This window comes from Pimephales promelas, chromosome 21, assembly GCF_988280905.1.
Source record: "Pimephales promelas chromosome 21, fPimPro1.hap1.1, whole genome shotgun sequence".
Taxonomy (NCBI): Eukaryota; Metazoa; Chordata; class Actinopteri; order Cypriniformes; family Leuciscidae; genus Pimephales; species Pimephales promelas.
Genome location: NC_142789.1, coordinates 10,262,871 through 10,283,207, shown reverse-complemented (window position 1 = coordinate 10,283,207; position 20,337 = coordinate 10,262,871). Strand labels below are relative to the sequence as shown.

The 20,337-nt window shown below is 40.5% G+C and overlaps 1 protein-coding gene and 1 pseudogene across 2 annotated transcripts; one reads left to right on the top strand and one right to left on the bottom strand.

Moving 5' to 3' along the window:
• Positions 1 to 12,539: 12,539 nt before the first annotated feature.
• Positions 12,540 to 17,978, top strand: LOC120464157 (uncharacterized; annotated as a pseudogene). The gene is made up of 7 exons (XR_016148715.1): positions 12,540 to 12,755; positions 12,873 to 13,059; positions 14,427 to 14,503; positions 14,597 to 14,777; positions 17,311 to 17,560; positions 17,686 to 17,854; positions 17,949 to 17,978. The product of XR_016148715.1 is annotated as an uncharacterized LOC120464157 (transcript).
• A 299-nt stretch (positions 17,979 to 18,277) lies between these two features.
• LOC148970137 (P2X purinoceptor 7-like) lies at positions 18,278 to 19,647 on the bottom strand. The gene is made up of 4 exons (XM_089125160.1): positions 19,514 to 19,647; positions 19,235 to 19,304; positions 18,998 to 19,152; positions 18,278 to 18,555 (listed from the first exon to the last, which is right to left on the bottom strand). The coding sequence occupies exons 1-4, from the start codon at positions 19,645 to 19,647 to the stop codon at positions 18,393 to 18,395; spliced, it is 522 nt and encodes a 173-aa protein (XP_088981286.1). The 3' UTR covers positions 18,278 to 18,392.
• Positions 19,648 to 20,337: the final 690 nt, after the last annotated feature.

Here is a 20,337-nt window from a genome sequence, read left to right as displayed (position 1 = left end):
AGCCTGATTACAAAAACAGAGAAAGAGTTGTTCAGATGATATTCAGACTTTTAATCAGTAATGTGTGGGTGTGTATATGTATATATATATATATATATATATATACACACACACATACACACACTGTATACAGTCAAACCAAAAAAATATTCAGACACCAGATATAATGTTTTAGAATTTTTTTTACTAGTAGGTGCAGGACACTATAGTTAATTTATGTGATGATAGCAAAATAAAGTCAACTGTGACATATTATACTCAAAAACTTTTCATAATACAATGGACTACCATTCAAATTTATACAAATTTGGGACCAAAAATTCTCATCCTGGATAATTAGATAATTGGGCTGATTTTTGGGCTAATTTCCCCCCTCCGACAATGTCCTGATTATCTTGATGGTTTTTCAGATTATCTTATCAGATTCTCCCTTCGTGTGAGGTGTGTTAAAGGGATAGTTCACTTTGAAATTAATTTTTGATATGTTTTAGCTTACCTCAAGGGCATCCAAGATGTAGGTGTCTTTGTTTCCACAGTATTTTCAATTTTGACATTTTTCGGTCACACCATTGTTGTCTGTCAGTCATATAATGGAGTTGTAGGGGGTCCACCTCAAAGAGCATTTCACAAAATATGTTTAGTGAAAGGTAAAAATTCCGAAATCTCTGTGTAAACAATGCGTGACATAGACGCGTGAGAGATCACTTCCGGTGTAACGTCTGGAGACGTAACGTCTGGTTCATTTGGACATCTGATTCAGATCAGTGCACGTAGCTGTTAACAAGAGATAAAAACTATATAAATACTGTTCGTTTTCTCACACAAACCGCTCGTTTCATGTCTTAGGCCATCAGTGTGTACTTACATTCATGAGTCATTAAATCATGTTTAATTTTCACTTCCCTGTGCATGCTCTTTGAGGTGGACCCCCTAAAACTCCATTATATGACGGACAGACAACAACGGTTTGACCGAAAAATGTCAAAATTAAAAATACTGTGGAAACAAAGACACCTACATCTTGGATGGCACCTCCCTGCTCGGAAGAACATCGGAGCCGCCTCGATTGCAAATAGTAAACATTCAACATGTTGAATATTTACGATCAGAAATCCTGATGTGTGGGGGGAACCCTGAGGACAAACGTGCACGCTCTGGAAATTATCACATGAAACAAAACAATATCCGATAACAATATCAGAAAGCGAGATGTTGAAATACGAAAGCATAAAAAAATGCAGTCATGGTACAGCACAGACTGAAGTTGATGTGGACAGCAGAGAAACCCTACACCTTGTCTTTTTTTTTTTCGTGAATTTTCTATGAAGATCATTCCAAACCCAAACATTGTAATTTCTTCCAACATAAGTAGGGCTGTTTTGGTGAAGGAATTTTTGCATTGTTGTAATTTTGAGTGACTCAGTCAACAGCACGAAATGCTGTATTATCTTTATTTATTTATTGCTAAATAAATTAGTGTTATGCTTTGGTCAGCAGGCACGAAGACGAGTACATGTTCAGTAATTAAACCGAAACTAAAAAGCGTATTGAAACGAAGTGGAGTGAATAGAAGATATAAATAAGGGTCCACATAATATAATAACAGAACACAAGCCTCACAATAAGGTTTTTAAGCCATTGTTATATAACAGTTAGTTTCGAATCTCACTTTACTAAAGGCTTTCTGCTGATATTTTACCACTCGGCATTGCTCATCTCTGCGTGTTATTGAGAATGAGAATGTGACGTCACGCATTTGCATTATGGGAATGCGTCGCCATCTTGGAAGGATACTCTATCCGTTTTCATGGTTACCTCGACCGTGAGGCCGAGAGAAATAGCAACACAGAAAGAGAGCAGCTTGATATTTGTTAGCATTTTTGCGAAAAGGCACAGTTTCTTGGGAATAAATGAAGGGGGAAGCAAAAGGAAAGGGGCTCTATCGGGAGAGAATAAAAAAAAACCACCAAGCAGAGTTATTTAGAGACACTACTTGACATCAACAACATGAACCCGTACGACCTGTTACAGAATGTACGAAAGACCCAAAGCACTACCACCTTTCATACACTCTGACATAATTAATTACCTGGTTTATGGTATCAGTGCCTAACGTTACTGCCAACATAATGCAAAAGTTAAGAAGCTTTAACCCAGATAGCAAACTGACATTGAATCAACGTGGAAATATGACATCGAAACAACGTTGATCTGACATTGTTTTGCTCATCGAATTAACGTTGAACCAACGTCAGACACGTCATTCTTTCAAAACTAACGGAAAATCAACTTGAAATCAACGCGTTGTTTCAACGTTATGAAAGCAAACCAATTTTCGATTTTCATTTAGCTTTGAAGAATGCCGCGTCTGACGTTGGTTCAACGTTAATTCTATGAGCAAAATCAACGTTGTTTCAATGTCATGAGAGACGTCGTTTCCACGTTGATTCAATGTCAGTTTGCTGTCTGGGAAGTCATTAGAGGCTTATGAACAATTCTGCTTTGGCTGGGTGCAAGACTTAAAAACCCCCAAACCTGTAACGTTAAACTGGGAGAGTTCAGTCATACTTGAGGTTTCAGACCTCATTTAAACGTGGAAATAAATCTTATATGAATTAGATACGTGCATTTGCACCTGCTGTGCAGGTCGGACAGATTGGACATTCCCCTGTCAATGAGTCGTTGTACGACATTAAAAAAAGTGTCTTTTTAAAACATTTTGTAGTACAGATATATCTATAACAAATTAAACAACTCTAGTTGAATAACATATTATTAATTTTGTTCGTTTGTGTTAATTAAAAGGCGAACTGTGCTAAAATGTGTTGCTTTTAAAATCATGCTTAGCGTACAGTTGCTGTCGCCAGTTTATTGACAAGCAGTTTCTCTAAATATAGCTGGCTAGTCTCTTATTTTTAGTCTCTCCCGATAGAACAACTTTCATTTCTCTTCCTTCTCCATATTTTCCAAAGAAACTGCGGTGTATAGCTAAAATGTAAACAAACACTAGCTGCACTATCTCTCTTTCGCAATTTCTGGAATCTTTAGTTGTGCCCATAGACTGGAAAAAAAATAAGTTGCGCCTCTGTGAAATACTGAAGGCGTTGCATCTCCTACCATCCCGCTAAGACCCCACCCAAATCGGCACGTGACTCCTCACTCTCAATAGTGAGTCATTAAATGTTCATTCAATGGAAATGTAAAAAAATTTGGATTCATTCAAATATAGATGTAATGAAACAAACTGTTAATTATTTTAATATTTTAACTTTGAGCTCCACTTTACAAGGCTCAGCTGAGCAGCTGAGCAGCTGAGCTGATGCTTCACTTCATAGAGATCAATTTTTTCATTGTATTGACCAAAGCTGACGCTATTTTCAGCTCTGTATTTTCTCAGCTCTATATTTTCTAATTTCATTAGAAATAGCCTAAACTTAAATGTTAAAAGGATGATTTAAAAAAAAAAAATCTCTTTCAATTGTGACTTTTCTGCTTCCGATCTGCTGCGTGAGGTGGTTCCTCTGGCACAATAATCTTATAAACATTGTGCAGTGTGTGATGCGCCGCGATTTTCAAATCTTGTAGTGTGCGTATTTTCTTCCCTCAAATCTTATGCCGGGCGTACACCAAAAGACTTTGAAAAGATTTAGAAAAGACTTTATAAGATTATCAGCTCACATCTAAAGACTTTGGGTTCTATGGAAGCCCGTTTCCGCCACAGTTGAGTAAAAAATATAATTCTGTAAGTCATAATAATGAGAAACTTTCTCATAATTATGACTTAGTTTCTCATTATATTGAGAAAGTTTCTCATAGTAATGAGAAACCTTCTCGTAATAATGACTTAACATCTCATAATAATGAGAAACTTTGTCGTAAAAATGACTTAAAATCTCATAATAATGACTTAACATCTCATAATAATGACTTAATATCTCATAATAATGACTTAACATCTCATAATAATGGGAAACTTTCTCGTAATAATGACTTAATGTCTCATAATAATGAGAAACTTTCTCGTAATGACTTAACATCTCATAATAATGAGAAACTTTCTCGTAATAACGACTTAACATCTCATAATAATGAGAAACTTTCTCGTAATAATGAGAAACTTTCTCGTAATAATGACTTAACATCTCGCACTTCTACGCATGCGCGGAGCAGAAGGGAGTGGCACGCTAGCGACATCCGCTGGTCAAAGCCATGTAAATGCATCATATTAAACATGACACATTCCGCAGTGAATTACATTAATAAATTATCAGTATATGAGATGGCTTTTATACTAGATAGTCTTTAATTTATTTGTAATATTCATTCGTAATTTGTGAGTAAGCAGCAACACATAGCCTAAGGGTGATCAATGGATTTCAAATATGGAGGAATGATAAGACAGCACAACTTTCCAAACGGGTATTAAAAGGAGTTCAGCATTTAGAAACACGTCTCAAGACCTTGCGTTTCCCCCCATTTCACTGCCCACTTATGCGCAAATGTCTCAAGACATAAACATCTTAAAGGTGATTTCATTGAAATATTCCACCTGCATATCAAATATCCAAGACGCTAAAAAAAATATGTATTATATTAACACATATATCCATATATTTTATGCAGATGTTACACTTAAACTTAATGAATAAATTTAATATTCCAACCCGGTCTCATCCCAAGACGTCATATAACTGACGTTTTGGGACGTCTTTTGACCATACGTCAATATTCGCCTTTTTAGGGCCCCCTTAAACGTCGGTAGATGAGGTTATGGGATCCTAACTCTACCCCATACCTAAACCTAACCCTAAACCTAACCCGTCACCTAACTGACGTTAAAGGTAAAGCGTCAGTTGTATGACGGCCCGGGATCGCCATCTACCGACGTTTAAGGGGGCCCTAAAAAGGCAGATATTGACGTATGGTCAAAATACGTCCCAAAACGTCAGTTATATGACTTTTTGGGATGAGACTGTGTTAAATATTCCGACTTTAATCAGATAGTTTTGTAACACAATTTCCATCGGTGTGCTCAAGCAGGCGTCCTTCTTTACCATGGTTACCGTCCTGCTTCTGCATTCCACTTTCACTTTTTCGTGCATGGACAATTTTCATTTATTTATGTTATTTAACAGATTGCACTCCGTAGACCACACTGACTTTAATGAAAACAACTGTTTAGCAGAGCGTGCCATGTTTGTGTGATGCGTTTCTGTGATGCATTTACACGGCTTTGACCAGCGGATGTCGCTAGCGTGCCACTCCCTTCTGCTCCGCTGCTCTGCGCATGCGCAGAAGTGCGAGATGTTAAGTCATTATTACGAGAAAGGTTCTCATTATTATGAGATGTTAAGTCATTATAATGAGATGTTAAAGGACAACTCCGGCGCAAAATGAACCTTTAGTCTAATTACACATTGTTACCTAGTCAACCGTTATCTGAGATTTGTATTCATGATTGCCGAATGTAAATAGTTTTATCTTTAAAAACAGTTTAGCCTATAACGCTAGTATAATGCTAGTATATAGGGCATAGAGTAATGACAAATAAAAATCGCTTGTTATTACCACTAACAAGGCTCAAAATAGCCCCACACCAACACGACAGCATAATAACTTTGTCAGTGTCCATACAGTTTAATAAGAAGATATTTTATACACACAGTCAACTTCGCGAATACAGAAAGAAGCCATCTGGGAAAAATAGTCTCTACCAGTCGATCTACAAACGCCGATCCAAGTGCGCTGAACTGTGCAGAGTCCGTTGTTTCCTGAAGAAACACAAACACAAACCGTTTTCTTCTCTTCAATATGTACACGTAGCCTACTGTTCGCGCTCACCTTATCACCTTATTCACATCTCACCACCGCACTTGGATCGGCGTTCGTAGATCGACTGGTAGAGACTATTTTTCCAAGATGGCTTCTTCCTGTATTCGCGAAGTTGACTGTGTGTATAAAATATCTTCTTATTAAACTTTATGGACACTAACAACGTTGTCAATGCTTCGGTTTGAATATAGGGACCCTTGTTATGCTGTCGTGTTAGTGTGGGGCTATTTTGAGCCTTGTTAGTGGTAATAACAAGCGATTTTTATTTGTCATTACTCTATGCCTTATATACTAGCATTATACTAGCGTTATAGGCTAAACTGTTTTTAGAGATAAAACAATTTACATTCGGCAATCATGAAAACAAATCTCAGATAACGGTTGACTAGGTAACAATGTGTAATTAGACTAAAGGTTCATTTTGCGCCGGAGTTGTCCTTTAAGTCATTATTACGAGAAAGTTTCTCATTATTACGAGAAAGTTTCTCGTTATTATGAGATATTAAGTCATTATTATGAGATGGTAAGTCATTATTACGAGAAAGTTTCTCATTATTAAGAGAAAGTTTCTCGTTATTATGAGATATTAAGTCATTATTATGAGATGGTAAGTCATTATTACGAGAAAGTTTCTCATTATAATGAGATACTAAGTCATTATTATGAGAAACTTTTTCAATATAATGAGAAACTAAGTCATAATAATGAGAAAGTTTCTCATTATTTTAACTTACAGAATTATATTTTTTTACTCAACTGTGGCGGAAACGGGCTTCCATAGGGTTCAGAGTTTTTAGTCTCAGACTAAAGATTTTACAAACACTGAATCTTGTAGTGAAACTATTCATAAGACTACAACTAGATTATTTTAGCTTCCCACCAAATTCCTCCCATCATTCCGCATTTGCGTGAATGTGAAAGCAACACGGATTAGGGCGCGCACTTCTTCAGGAAGTAAAGTATCCTGCGCATGTGTCCTTATTGTGATGAATTCAGTTAAATAAAACACTTGTAAGGGATAGTGTTGATGATTTACCTTGGATAAGAGCGAGAGTGAGCCTGCAGTGTATTCGTGCATTGGAAGTAGAGCAACACATTTGGAAATCCCTGGCGCCTCAGAAGAGTACGTTTGCAAGCAACAGAAGTACACTTTATGTGACACGCACAGTAAACCTGTATTGTATACACTCAACTGCGCATAATAGCAGCAAATGAATAGAAAATATATATATATATATAGGCTATAGCCCCTATACCATATTTTCCACACTATAAGGCGCACTTAAAAGCCTTCAATTTTCTCAAAAAACACCTTATATCAAGCGCCTTGGATAAATTGGTTAACAACGCTCCGCGTTATTAAATTCGCCTGTGAACTCGCGCTCGTGTCCATCTTATGCCCGCTTTGTCACACGGCCAGTTCAACCTCGTATAAATCAGGTTAGCTATGTGTGTCTCCCGCTCACGAGCGCTCACTCTTAACGGGTCATGAAACCCCAAACCAAATTTTCTGAGATTATAACAGAAGTATGTGTGTTTAACACCATTGAAGACAATGTTAGCATCTGTTAGATTTAATAATAAGGTTAAAATGGTTAAATTTTAGGTTTTTTCCGCTTTTTTCGTCTTCCGGGTTTAAAATCTTCATTGTAGCGGGTGACGTGGCAGTGCACTGCACAGTGCGTTGATGACTCATCGGTGTTATCCTATGAGAAGACAAGGCCTCTTAATTATTCATGACACCACGTGGATCTTTCCAACGACAGACATGACAAACTGTGATATCGCGTAGTAACGTTAGATGAGAGAGGCAATCATGGGACGCAAACTATTTGTTTTCATGGTGCAAAGTCCAAGTGCGTTGAATATGTTCCCCGCGACGTCTAAACCTGATCCAAACTAGTGTGTGCCGCGAACATTTTCGCGAGAGAGCTGCGACAAGTGGAGAATGAAGGACTTCGCCTTGTTGACAACTAATCCAAGTTGCGTCTTGCGAGTGATGCGGTATCCCGAGGACTGTCACAGAATGTCCATCAAGCGCTCCCCGTTCACAGTAACCGAGTCGTCTCATTCAAAACAGACAGCTGTTGCTGTCAGAGAGCCGCCGCACATTGAATGTTAATATGAGTCAGCATGCGAATGTAAGTTACGTGCCCGCCCAAGCGCGCTCACACTAATAAACGCCTCACCTCCGGCGCCGCGCACTCACTACATTCCCAGCACATCTATGAATGGATAACGCAAACCCAGTCAAACATGTGACTATAGTATCTTATGTGCCTTATAATCCAGTGCTCCGTATGAAAAATGTTCTAAAATAGGTCATTCGTTGAAGGTGCGCCTTAAGTGCGGTAAATACGGCTATATATAATTACCCACATTCTGCTTTCTATCATATATCGAGCTATAATTTTTTGCTCCATATCGCCCAGCCCTAGTAGATATAAAAACTTTTCTGGTAAGGAAAAAAGTCAATATCAGGAAACAATGTGTAATCACCATCACATCCAGCCGGCTCCCTGAGAGAGCTCCCATGAGTGGGTCTCGAACTTGTGTCTCTGGTGTGAAAGGTGGACACGCAAACCTCAATTTTATTGGTTGTTGATTGTTTTACATCACTAGGACTACGCTAGGACTTACGATAATATCAAACATGTTTGATATGAAAGACTACAGAAAGACTGGCAAAAATCGGGTCGTCGACTGCAGATTATCACCTCACATTTAAAGATCGAGACGACGGGAGCGCGCCGAGATTTCAGTGAGATTACTAAAGACTGCCGGTCTTTAGTCTGGGACTGTGAAAATCCTTTGGTGTAAGCCCAGCATTAAACAAGCTCAAAGATTATCCTTAAGTGTGAGCTGCAACCAGATTTCAAAATTAGTTAGGATTTTAAAACTCCTGTAGTGTGAGCCAGGCTTTAGAGAAGGATGGCTAAAACCAGTGAAATATCAACAGATTTGAGAACGTCCTAGTTGCGTATGCAACCCACCGTTCCCTGAAGGAGGATCGCGTTCAATGAGATAGCCAATGTTCTTCGAGTACTATTGAACGAGCCAAATGGAATTGGCGTGCGTGATTCGCATCACACACTCTGCCCCCACGGCGCGGGCATAAATACGGACATGGATGCACGCACTAGTTGCTTTTTCCCTGAGGAGCCTAGCATAACCCGGAGTCAGCGTTGGTCCAGCGGGAGTGGCAAGAGGACTACGTCCTCCTGAGGGAAACCGTTCCATCAGGGAATGGTGGGTTGCATACACAACATGACGTTCCCTTTCAGTCGTGTTGAGGAAAATTTAAATTTTACTTAATCTTAAAGTAATTACTAGTAAAGATTATTAGATGATTCAAGGAATTATTTTCTGTTGAACCAAATGCACGAGCAAAGTGTACAGGTATGTGTTGTACTGTACGTGCATGAGATGACCCACAAGAACAGATGGAAGGAGACCCCTGACCTTAGGCAAAGATCAGAATAGGCCAGGTTATTTCAGCAGGCACTGTCCTATTGTGTAAGAGCTAAGAATTGCATAGAAGTCCTTATCAGGAGTTGACTTGCACAGCAAATAACCTTGAAGTTGGGTATAAAAGCTGACCTGTGGGTGCACTCTGTGTCACTCTCATGCACAGCGTTACTTCTGTGTGTCCGACTGAACCTTCTTGCAAGAATAAAGTACTTCTTTTATTTCATTAATTTGACTCTGAGTGTCTCTTACGCAGTGATGATGTTTGAAAGGATTTTTGCCACAACAGTCGATAACTTCGGATGTAGTCAACGGTTGACTGAATGGGGATAACCTTTGAAAACCACATTAAAGCTGCCAACTTCCAGTGCCTAGACAGTAGGTGGAGAAGGACAGGGCTTAGGCCAGGGAAGTGACTGCTGTTCCTACAGAACCACTGGGAAAGCGTTCCCTGTACATTGGAAGGAAGGGACGCTGCGGAAGCCACATCCAACCCGGAGGGAGGTAACGTGGAGAATACACATATGAATTGGGCGGATGACCAGGCAGTACGACATATGGAATGTCACTGGGGTGGCTCCAGCCTATGACAGGGGGGAGACTTACCGGACAGTGGCGGCAGAGAAGACTCTGCCGAGGGATGACACAGGCTCACCGTAGGGAGCCGTATTGTGAAAGAGAACACATATGGGGTCACCGTAGGGACCGCAACATATGGACCCAGACTAACACAAGTTCTACTCTTGCTTACGAATGGTAGCCCTAACGCCCGACGTTCCGCACGTCCGATGTCGGAGGGGTGTGGAGGACCTAAACAGGGTTCGGTTTAAGGGAACTCAACTGGAGTAGAAGGTGCACATATCCAGTCCATTAGAGGGTAATGGCGCAGCAAGCTGACAATTGAACTGGGCTCATGGTGAACTGGCTTCAGGAGAAAGGAGCCCATGGAAGCAGCAGTTCAAACTAGGTGTTGCACAGCCCCCAACTCTAGAATCTGTCAGCAAAGCACTATGTCAACGCCCAGGCGGAGCACACACTCATTAAAGAGGAGCTCTATAACACCTAAGAGGACATGAGCATCTCAGAATTTTTTCACCGAATTGAAGGCAGCCACCATCAGTGGCCAACTTTGCTTGGAATTAGCCTTCTCTCTCTGCTGAATCTAACAGACAAGAGCTGGTCTGAGGTCTAAGGCTTGCAATCTGTACACGTCTAACTGCTATGAAGCGGACAGACAGAGAAAGCCAGGGCTGGGTCTGCCTCCTCCTGAGTAGCGCTTGCAGGCTCACCACCTGATCCTATTACGGAAGAGGTAGGAACGTGGGCACAATCCAGGCCGAGGTCTCAGCTTGTGAGAGAAGCCGGCATTAACTCCAGGCACAATTTGCTGACCGAAAGCGAGCAAGTCCCTACCCTCTAGTAGAGACCATGCTAACAGAAGAACTGTTTTCACAGAATTTTTAACTCATTGTCTGCAGTGGCTCAGGGGCAGTCTCTGCAGTGCAGTTGCACCAGAGATAAGGCCCAAAAGGATAAAGAGGGCCGCAATGACATTTTCCTTAGCTCCCTCAGGAACCTGATGATCAGGACATGCTTTCCATGCTTCTGCATCACGATGTGTGCCAAGACAGCGGCAAGATCATTTTGAGGGTGGATGAACAGCCTACTCCACCCAACTTGCAGGAAAGAGAGCACTGAAATGATCAAAAGCTTTCAGGATCTCCTTACGAAGAGAAGACTCACCCAATTAATAGGTTCCAATTCTAATGCGTTACCTCTTAAGGAGTGCTCGCAGAAGTGATGGTAACTACCACATGTAGGCCTGTCACGATAACAAATTTTGCTGGACAATAAATTATCCAAGAAATTATCCAAGAAAAAGAAAGTGAATATTTCCTGAAGCTTTGATATATTGTGTATTTCAGGTGTCCAGACAGAGACAACATTGTCAAATTTTGATGATACCACAAAAGTAGTTTCGCATACAGCTGTTGCGTCTTCCACACCCCTCAAGACTTCATCAAAGAGACCATGTCTGGACATTGAGGAAGATGAAGATATCCTACAGGAATGCTCTACAATAATAACTGCACAAGAGACTGATGTCCAGTGTTGGGAGTAACGCATTACAAAAGTAATACATTACAGTAACATATTACTTTTTGCTGTAACGCAGTAGTGTAAGGCATTACTAATCAATTTTCAGTAATATTTTACTCGTTACATGTTCAGTGAGGCTTGTATTACATTTGTATTACAGTGAGGCTTGACTTTTAGTTTTAATTGTAAAAAAAAATAAGTTACCTGTTCGTGGTCAGTCAATAGCCACGCGTGGTGTCCAAGTTTGTAAATAAAGGCTGATATATCTGTATAGCGAAATGCACATTTCATTTCATAAGCAGAGAACAGTCTGTTTTCTTTCATTTTGAATTGTTCTGTTTACAAGTAGACATTTCAGTATAGATATATTTTTCAGGTCTGTGGAGTAGGCTATACTTATACGCTGAGTTTCGGTATAGCCTATTGGCTATTTATGAGACGCCCACCAGCACACCCCGCGCCTTATCTAATAGGCTATTGTCTGCTTTTACTTCTTAAAGGCAACAGACTATGTGAAAGTTTTAAAGCAGTCTTTTAGTGCCAGTTCAGAGCGGTCGCGTCTGTAAATTTGTTTTTTCCTCATAAATGCGAACACGAAAACTAAAATAAAATGAATATTTTAAGTTCTATGGAGACTGGACAGCCAACCCTTCCTCATCCGATTTGCGCAGTGTAATTAACAGAATTACAAAAACTATATTTTGCCTCCTATTTTTTGTCACGCATGAATGTAGTTACAGCCACAAAGTTAAGTTCTACTTCTGTAGTTATTTTGGTAAAAGTAACTCAAAAGTAATACATGAGTAATGTAACGCATTACAATTCTGAGGCAGTAATATTGTAAGGTAATGAATTACTTTTAAATAACAGTAACAAGTAATACCTAATGTATTACAGTTTGGAAGTAACTTGCACAACACTGCTGATGTCACATTTAATCCTACAGAGGCTGAAACATCAACAACAGAGCAAAAAGACTTGTCGTAAGTTTTATATTATATTTTAAAATAATGTTTGTTTTTAATTATAGCATATCTAAATTTTATGTAGAGCTTATATAGATTGTTTTTTTCTTCAGGTCTCAAGCATCCAGCCCTATTCAGAAAATCTTTAAATATATTGTCTATGAGACATGTATCATGGAACTGTTTGAGATGTGCCCGGTATGTCATAGAAGCTGTCATACAAGATCACAAAGGATTGGAACTTTTCTACGTGTCGAACAACTCTGCCACCATTGTCAGTTCACACGTAAATGGAACATTCAGCCGATTTTGGGCAGTACTCCAGCTGGAAACCTTCACCTTTCTGCTGCTGTGTATCTCAGTGGTGCTTCATTTGTGACAATTGAAAAGGTAATTGTAACATAAATAATGAATAGCTTTGTAGGTACATGAGACTAAACATTTACAATGTATAATTAGTATGTTTATTATTTTATAGTTTAACAGCTTTTCTCTATCTGTTGTCAGATATTTGCAGCTATGAAGTTACATCTTTTCAAGTACGACACCTTTCGTCGCTATGCACGAATGTGCATTGAGCCTGCTATTGTTCACAAATGGAGAAACTGGCAGGATGAGATGCTACAGCAGTTAGCTCAAAGGGAAAAGGTCATTGTTGGAGGAGATATGAGGGCTGACTCACCAGGGGCCTCATGTATAAACGTTGCGTACGCACAAAATGGGGATAGAAATATGCGTACGCATTTTTACACGCGCACATCGGGATTTATAAAAAATAAACTTGGCGTAAATAAGTGCGCACCGTAAGGATGCTCTTGACCGTGCGTACGCACTCTTTTAGAAGATTATGGGTTTTGGCGACACCGATGGTGAGCTGGAGTCAAATGTCTTTTTGCTTACTATTAGACAGAGAATCTAAAGAAAATTATACATCTACAGAAAGATAATTCAAATATAATTTCACAAACCTATCATCACTTGAAGCAAACATCCATCCCTTCTTAAATGACCATGCCAGCACGCGCGTTGGGCCGTTTGGTGAAACTAACTGACGCACATATAATATAGCCTATAATCTAACGGCAGATGGAGTAAAACCGTAAATCTTCATTATGAGTCCAAATCATAAATACAGTCCATATTCACAATAACAGTTTAAATAAATAAGAAAATGGTTTAAACTATGTTTTACTTCTAATATAAACATTTAGATTAAATATGCCATTCTCATTAATGGAGTTAAACTCTACATGCAATCATTACTGAGAAGTTACAATATATACAGTATATATATATATATATATATATATATATATATATATTCAATAAATAGAAATATACCTATTTGTTGTGGATGCATTGCTTTTGAACACTTTTCTTCTGGCATGCTGTGTTTTAATGTTTTAACTAGAGATTGTCTGAGAAAACTGTTTCGTGCAAATAATGCACAACCATGTCTATCTCTTTCCATTAAAATATAAATCAATTAAAAATACTATTTGGCCAGTGGAAAAGATTGAGAAAAACTTTCTCTGAAATGTATTTAACACTATTTGATTTATTCATTCAAAAACAAGGCAAGGATATAGGCTACTAAAAAAATGTTATGTGATAATGTGTTATGTAATAATGTGACGGCACATCCGCATTTCATATTTTCCTAACGTCTTGTACCGTTAAACTTGGTATCACGTGGATGAATAATCATATGCAAATGATATGCAGATGAGGATATGCATATTTAAACTAGGCGTTGTAATCTCCATATATGGTTATTTCGGGGAGGAGACGCACGTGCGCACAATCTCCCGCTGACTGGGATTTATAAAGTGAATTCTGCGCAGGTTCTGGCGTACGAACGGTTTTATAAATCTGAAAACTTTTGTGCGTACGCAAATTCTGCCTTATGTGCGTACGCACACTTTAAGGATGAAATCTACGCAAAGTTTTATACATGAGGCCCCAGGTACATTGTGGGAAAAATTTACATTGTAAAAAAAAATGTCTTGTGTAGACAAGGCACATTGTGTAATAAGAGATTATGTATTTTTGTTTTTGAAGGGCACTCGGCAAAATATGGCAGTTACACAATGATGGATCTGGAAACAAACACCGTTGTTGATGTACAACTCGTCCAGGTAAATGAGCTGAAACCCTTGATGCAACGTCTTTGAAAACTTGTATACTTTAATTTTAAACGGGGAAAAAAATGTATTTTGATCACTTGTTAGAGTAATGAAGTGGGAGGAAGTTACCACATGAAAAAGGAAGGATTGACGAGAGGTCTTGACTTTTGGGATACTCGTGGTGTGACTCTGGACTGCATTGTGACTGACCGACATCCGCAAATACAAAAATTTCTCAGGGAACGCAAAGTCAACCAATTCTATGATGTCTGGCACATAGAGAAAGGTAAAAAAAAACTTATTACAATACTATTGTCACGAAGTGGTTTTGTGTGTTTTCGTTATTAGTTATTGCCCGTCTATTATTTATCCCAGGTGGTTCTCATTTCTCACACCCCCTTGTTATCTTGTCTAGCTCGTTTGTCCTTGATTATTTAAGCCCTGTGTTTCTGCCCTGTCTTTGTTGGTTGTTTGAATTTATGTGTGTTACGTTGGTGCTCTCATGATTCTCGAGTCCTGCTTCTAGTCTTGTGTCTTGTTTCTAGTTTGTTAATAAAGCTACACTGCGTTTGGACCCAGCCTCAGCTCTGTTTCTCCGCACAGCGTCACAGAACAACCAACCTCAATATGGGTCCAGCAGTCGTCAGCAACCGGGCTATGATAGAATACCTGTCGTCAGTCTGGCAAGAGGGCCAGTCTGTCCAAAGGTACGCGAAGGAGTTCCTGTCCATTAGCAGTCTGGGAGCGCTAGATGATATCCAGCTCATGGGCCTGTTTCTGAATGGGCTGGATTATGAGATCGCTCGATGGATGCCGCGGGACCTTGCCAGCTGGACTCTTGACGGGTATGTCGCTCGGGCTTGTTCCTTGCAGGACCTCTTCACTACTGCGCGCTTATTCTACTCGACACCTGCCGAGTGTACTTTACCCGCGAAGCCCTCGTCGTCTTCACCGCTGGTTCACGTCAGCCACGACGAGCCCGCGCTTCACGTGCGCATTAACGAGCCCGCGACTCACGTCAGCCCAGCCGAGCCCGCGACTCACGTCAGCCCAGCCGAGCCCGCGTTTCACGTCAGCCCAGCCGAACCCGCGATTCACGTGAGCCCCGCGAGGGAATCTCCTGTTCAAGTGAGTGAATCTTCAGTTCAAGTGAGTGATCCTGTTCAAGTGGATGAATCTCCGGTTCAAGTGGATGAATCTCCAGTTCAAGTGAGGGCTGAGTCTTCAGTTCAAGTGAGTGCCGAATCTTCAGTTGAAGTGAGCGAGTCTCCTGTTGAAGTGAGTGAATCTTCTGTTCAAGTGAGTGCTGAATTTCCTGTTCAAGTGAGTGAATCTCCTGTTGAAGTGAGTGAATCTTCAGTTCAGTTGAGCGCTGAGTCTTCTGTTCAAGTGAGCGCTGAATCTCCAGTTCAAGTGAGCGCTGAATCTCCAGTTCAAGTGAGCGCTGCATTTCCAGTTCAAGTGAGCGCTGCATCTCCAGTTCAAGTAAGCGCTGCATCTCCAGTTCAAGTGAGCGCTGCATCTCCAGTTCAAGTGAGCGCTGCATCTCCAGTTCAAGTGAGTGAGTTGTCCAGCCCAGCGAGTGTGTCTAGCCCTGTGACGCGCCGCCGCAGGAGAAGGAGGACTCGCTCGATTCGCCAGGCCCTAGTGAGCGTACCCAGACTCCTCGCCCTGACGGCCCCGCCTCTGCGCCTCGCCCTGCCGGCCCCGCCTCTGCGCCTCGCCCTGCCGGCCCCGCCTCTGCGCCTTGCCCTGCCAGCCCCGCCTCTGCGCCTCGCCCTGCCGGCCCCGCCTCTGCGCCTCGCCCTGCCTGTGCCCTTCAAGCTCTGTTCAAGCGGTGCCCTTCAAATCCCGGTGGATTTCCCCAAGTATTTTTTTTGGGGGGGGCAGTAGGTAGGGCCATGGAGGCGATGCAGACATGGACCTCGCCTCGTCCTGCTCCGCCCTGGCCTTCGCCCCGTCCTGCTCCGCCCTGGCCTCTGCCCCGTCCTGCTCCGCCCTGGCCTCTGCCTCGTCCTGCTCCGCCCTGGCCTCTGCCTCGTCCTGCTCCGCCCTGGCCTCTGCCTCGTCCTGCTCCGCCCTGGCCTCCGCCTCGTCCTGCTCCGCCTTGGTCTCCGGCCCAGTCTGGTATGCCCATGCTCTGCGGCCCAGGCCCGCCTTGGCTACCTCCTGGTCCTGTTCCCCTGCACGGGCCTGGCCCTCCGTCCCTCCCCCAAGACTGTCTCCACTTCACCGCCCTCCTGAACTTTTTGTTGTTTGTATGGGCGTCGGGAGCCGCCCATAGGGGGGAGGCTATGTCACGAAGTGGTTTTGTGTGTTTTCGTTATTAGTTATTGCCCGTCTATTATTTATCCCAGGTGGTTCTCATTTCTCACGCCCCCTTGTTATCTTGTCTAGCTCGTTTGTCCTTGATTATTTAAGCCCTGTGTTTCTGCCCTGTCTTTGTTGGTTGTTTGAATTTATGTGTTTTACGTTGGTGCTCTCATGATTCTCGAGTCCTGCTTCTAGTCTTGTGTCTTGTTTCTAGTTTGTTAATAAAGCTACACTGCGTTTGGACCCAGCCTCAGCTCTGTTTCTCCGCACGACGTCACAACTATCATTTTCAAATTTTTTACAGACTAATAATTGTGATGAAAATATATTAGCGGATGATTATTTTTTTTGTGGAACATGTATATATATATATATCTCTGTGTGTGTGTGTGTGTGTGTGTGTGTGCATTCATATTATATAAACAACACCATTCCATTATTTGGAAATACACATTGCCCTACTTATTGTGAGTGTTGTCTTGTTTGAATGTTTTTGAAAACTCCAGGAATTTCAAAGCAGCTGGAAAAAGTGTGCAAGTTGAAGGGTTGTGAGAAAGTATGTGAATGGTTGCTTAGTATAAAAAAACCACATCTATTGGACTGCAGCATCATCAAGCAGTGGACCTGAAAGAGTGGCCAAATGGACGTCTATGCTAAACCATATTCAAAACAAGCACACACATGAAGACAGCAATTTTCCAGCATGTCTACATGGAACAAGCAGAAGTCGAGGCACAAAAAAGTGGATAGCTGCTGGTATGTGGTCTAAATAAGCAATATTTACTTTTATTAAAAACTGTATGCAGACCATGTATTTATTCTATTTAATTTTTTTTGTAAAAAATACTTATCTTTCTATAATAACACTTCCAATAATTTAGGAACACTGCCATATCTCAAGTTGGAGAGAGTTCTCTCCAACAACAGAATTTTGAAGGATGTTTCCAAACTAAGTCCACACTACCAGACTTCAATCGAGGTTTTCCACAGTGTAATACTACGGTTTACACCCAAAAATGTGGTATTTCCATTTCTGGGAATGTTGTGCAGGTAATGTTAATGTTTGTTTTTTTTTACAATTTCAATTATACATAAACTGTAGACATTTTATTTTCAAAATGTTTTTTTTTTTTTTTGCTTTCAGACTATACCTGGCTGCACTACATTACAATGAGAATGCCGGGCGTCCTCAAGCCACAACAGCATCTGGTCTACCGGTGTTCAAAGTGACCTTTCCAAAAGCCAAGAAGGGAGAATACCGGGTCAGAGAAGTAAAGACACAAGCAACCTTCAGTATGTATAAAATTTGTTTAGTTAACAAAATTAAAACAAATGTACATGTTTTTTTGGGGGGCATTTTTTCTTACAAGGTATTTCAAAAATCAATATTTTATCAATTGAAAAGTAAATAAAATGTTATGTTGCACAGGATATGTGGATGACCTGCTGGACCTCATATTTGATAAGGTCTTCGTTGATTCTGCACCATATGTGGATGAGGTTTTGAGGATTCCAATACCACCAGTATTGTGTGCAGAGTATGACCGGCCAGCGAAGGAGGAGGCCATCTCTAGTAGGCTATCTAGGTTTAATCAATAGGTGGTCGAAAACCTACATAACTGCCCTGTGCATCAGGAAACTCTCTTCGAATCCTCAGGACCACACAGGCTGGAATCACAACTCGAATTTTTCGTCCAAGGAAACCCCAGCACCAACTCACAAAACTCCGATAAGCTAAAAATCTGTAACGTCTAAGACAAACACAAACATATACACACACACACAGGCACATTCTCAAAATAAGGTTCAGGAATTTTCCTGTGTTTTTTTTCGTTCATATATATATATATATATATATATATATACTGTATATCATTTGTTGTCTGGAGTTGTAATTCTTGATTTGTAATTGATAATGGTTAAGTTATTTTTAAGATTAATGTCCTTTTATTAAAATTATTTTATTTCTAATCTCATTTGTATATGTCAGTGTCTTTATACATAATGTAAATAAAGGAATAAAAAAGGATATGCAAGTTGTTGTGAAATTATTTGAAGCTATACTATGTTTTGTTTCCATTATAATTCCCTTTTAATGTAACCTTTTAAATATTTGATTAAAAACTCAACGATTTGAACTTATTTGAAGAATTAGATCATTTTTTATTAAATGTGTTAATCAGTTTAACTCACTGTTGTATTCCACAAAGTCGTATGGGACCATAGTCAGCCCTGTAAATGTTAAAAGCGTTTTGTAAAGAAAACACATTGAAACAAACAAGATCCATTCCGGGATGGTCTACCATACATGATGGAGTGACTTGAAGTTGTTTCATCCGTCTTGTAACCTTCGATACAACAAATAGCGTTAGACTGTTTTATGTCACGTGTTATTTTTTGCAACAATTAAAATTGTAAATACATTAATACCTTTTCTATCTCTCTGCAGCATATGTTTTCTTGTTCTGTCGCCATCTTCTCACATTTGCCACATAAACACCTGTACGAGAAGTGATGTAAACAGGTCTCTCGCATTAATTTAATTTTGTTTGTAGGTAGAAAACGTTATTACCGGTATTTGTGTTTGTATTTAAAAAAATTTGCGTGAATGTTTTCACAGTTTGTGTGTGTCTGTGTGTGTGTTGCACATCCATTATAACTAAGAGGACGCAGTGACAACTCAATGAGTACATAAATGTATCAAATAACCATTCCGAGACGTCCTGGTCCATTCTCGATCGTGTTTCTTCAGCCGGAGTCTCTTCGTCATCTGGGTCGGACTCTGGTTCAAACATGTATGGCCTAATGCCATACACAATTGCGGGTCTATCACTCTCGGCCATTATCGTTCTATCGACTGTTTATTGCCATTGGTATGCAAGTTACGCCCACATCCAGCAGCAGGGTGGGGATATGCAACTAATTTGCATTTAAGGTCGTCTGCCTCAAAACAGCCTGTTTCAAAACAGGTCCCAAAAATGACATATTCAAATGGTTATAATAAATAAACGGTGGGGTATTTTGTGCTGAAACTTCACAAATACATTCTGGGGACACCCAAGACCAATACTACCTCTTGTAAAAAGGGGCATAATAGGTGCCCTTTAATTCATAGATATTTCTAGTTTGCGGGAGTCCTGCAAATCGTTTTATTTTCCCTCAACCTGCACACACAGAGTGAGTGCATTACCGCCTGCGCTCACACTCGGCCATCAAGTCTAGAGCCGTGCCACGTTCTATTGCGTTGGGAGTGCACGTCTCTACTAGATCAAGGGCCCGGCCCCTCGGACTTGAGCAGATAATCTAAGCTCTAGTTCACGCTAAGGAACCGAGAATTGTCATCCAGAGAGAGAGAGAGAGAGACAAGAAAAACAAGCATGTAAATGGAAATTATCGCGTCCAGAAAAATTATCTTGCTCTTTTTTTTATAGTGCGATTAATTGATTTAACGACTATCGCAACAGGCCTAACCACATGTTCCTATGATAGCTACCTGAACCTCCACATAAAATGTAGGACCGGCCTGGAATCTC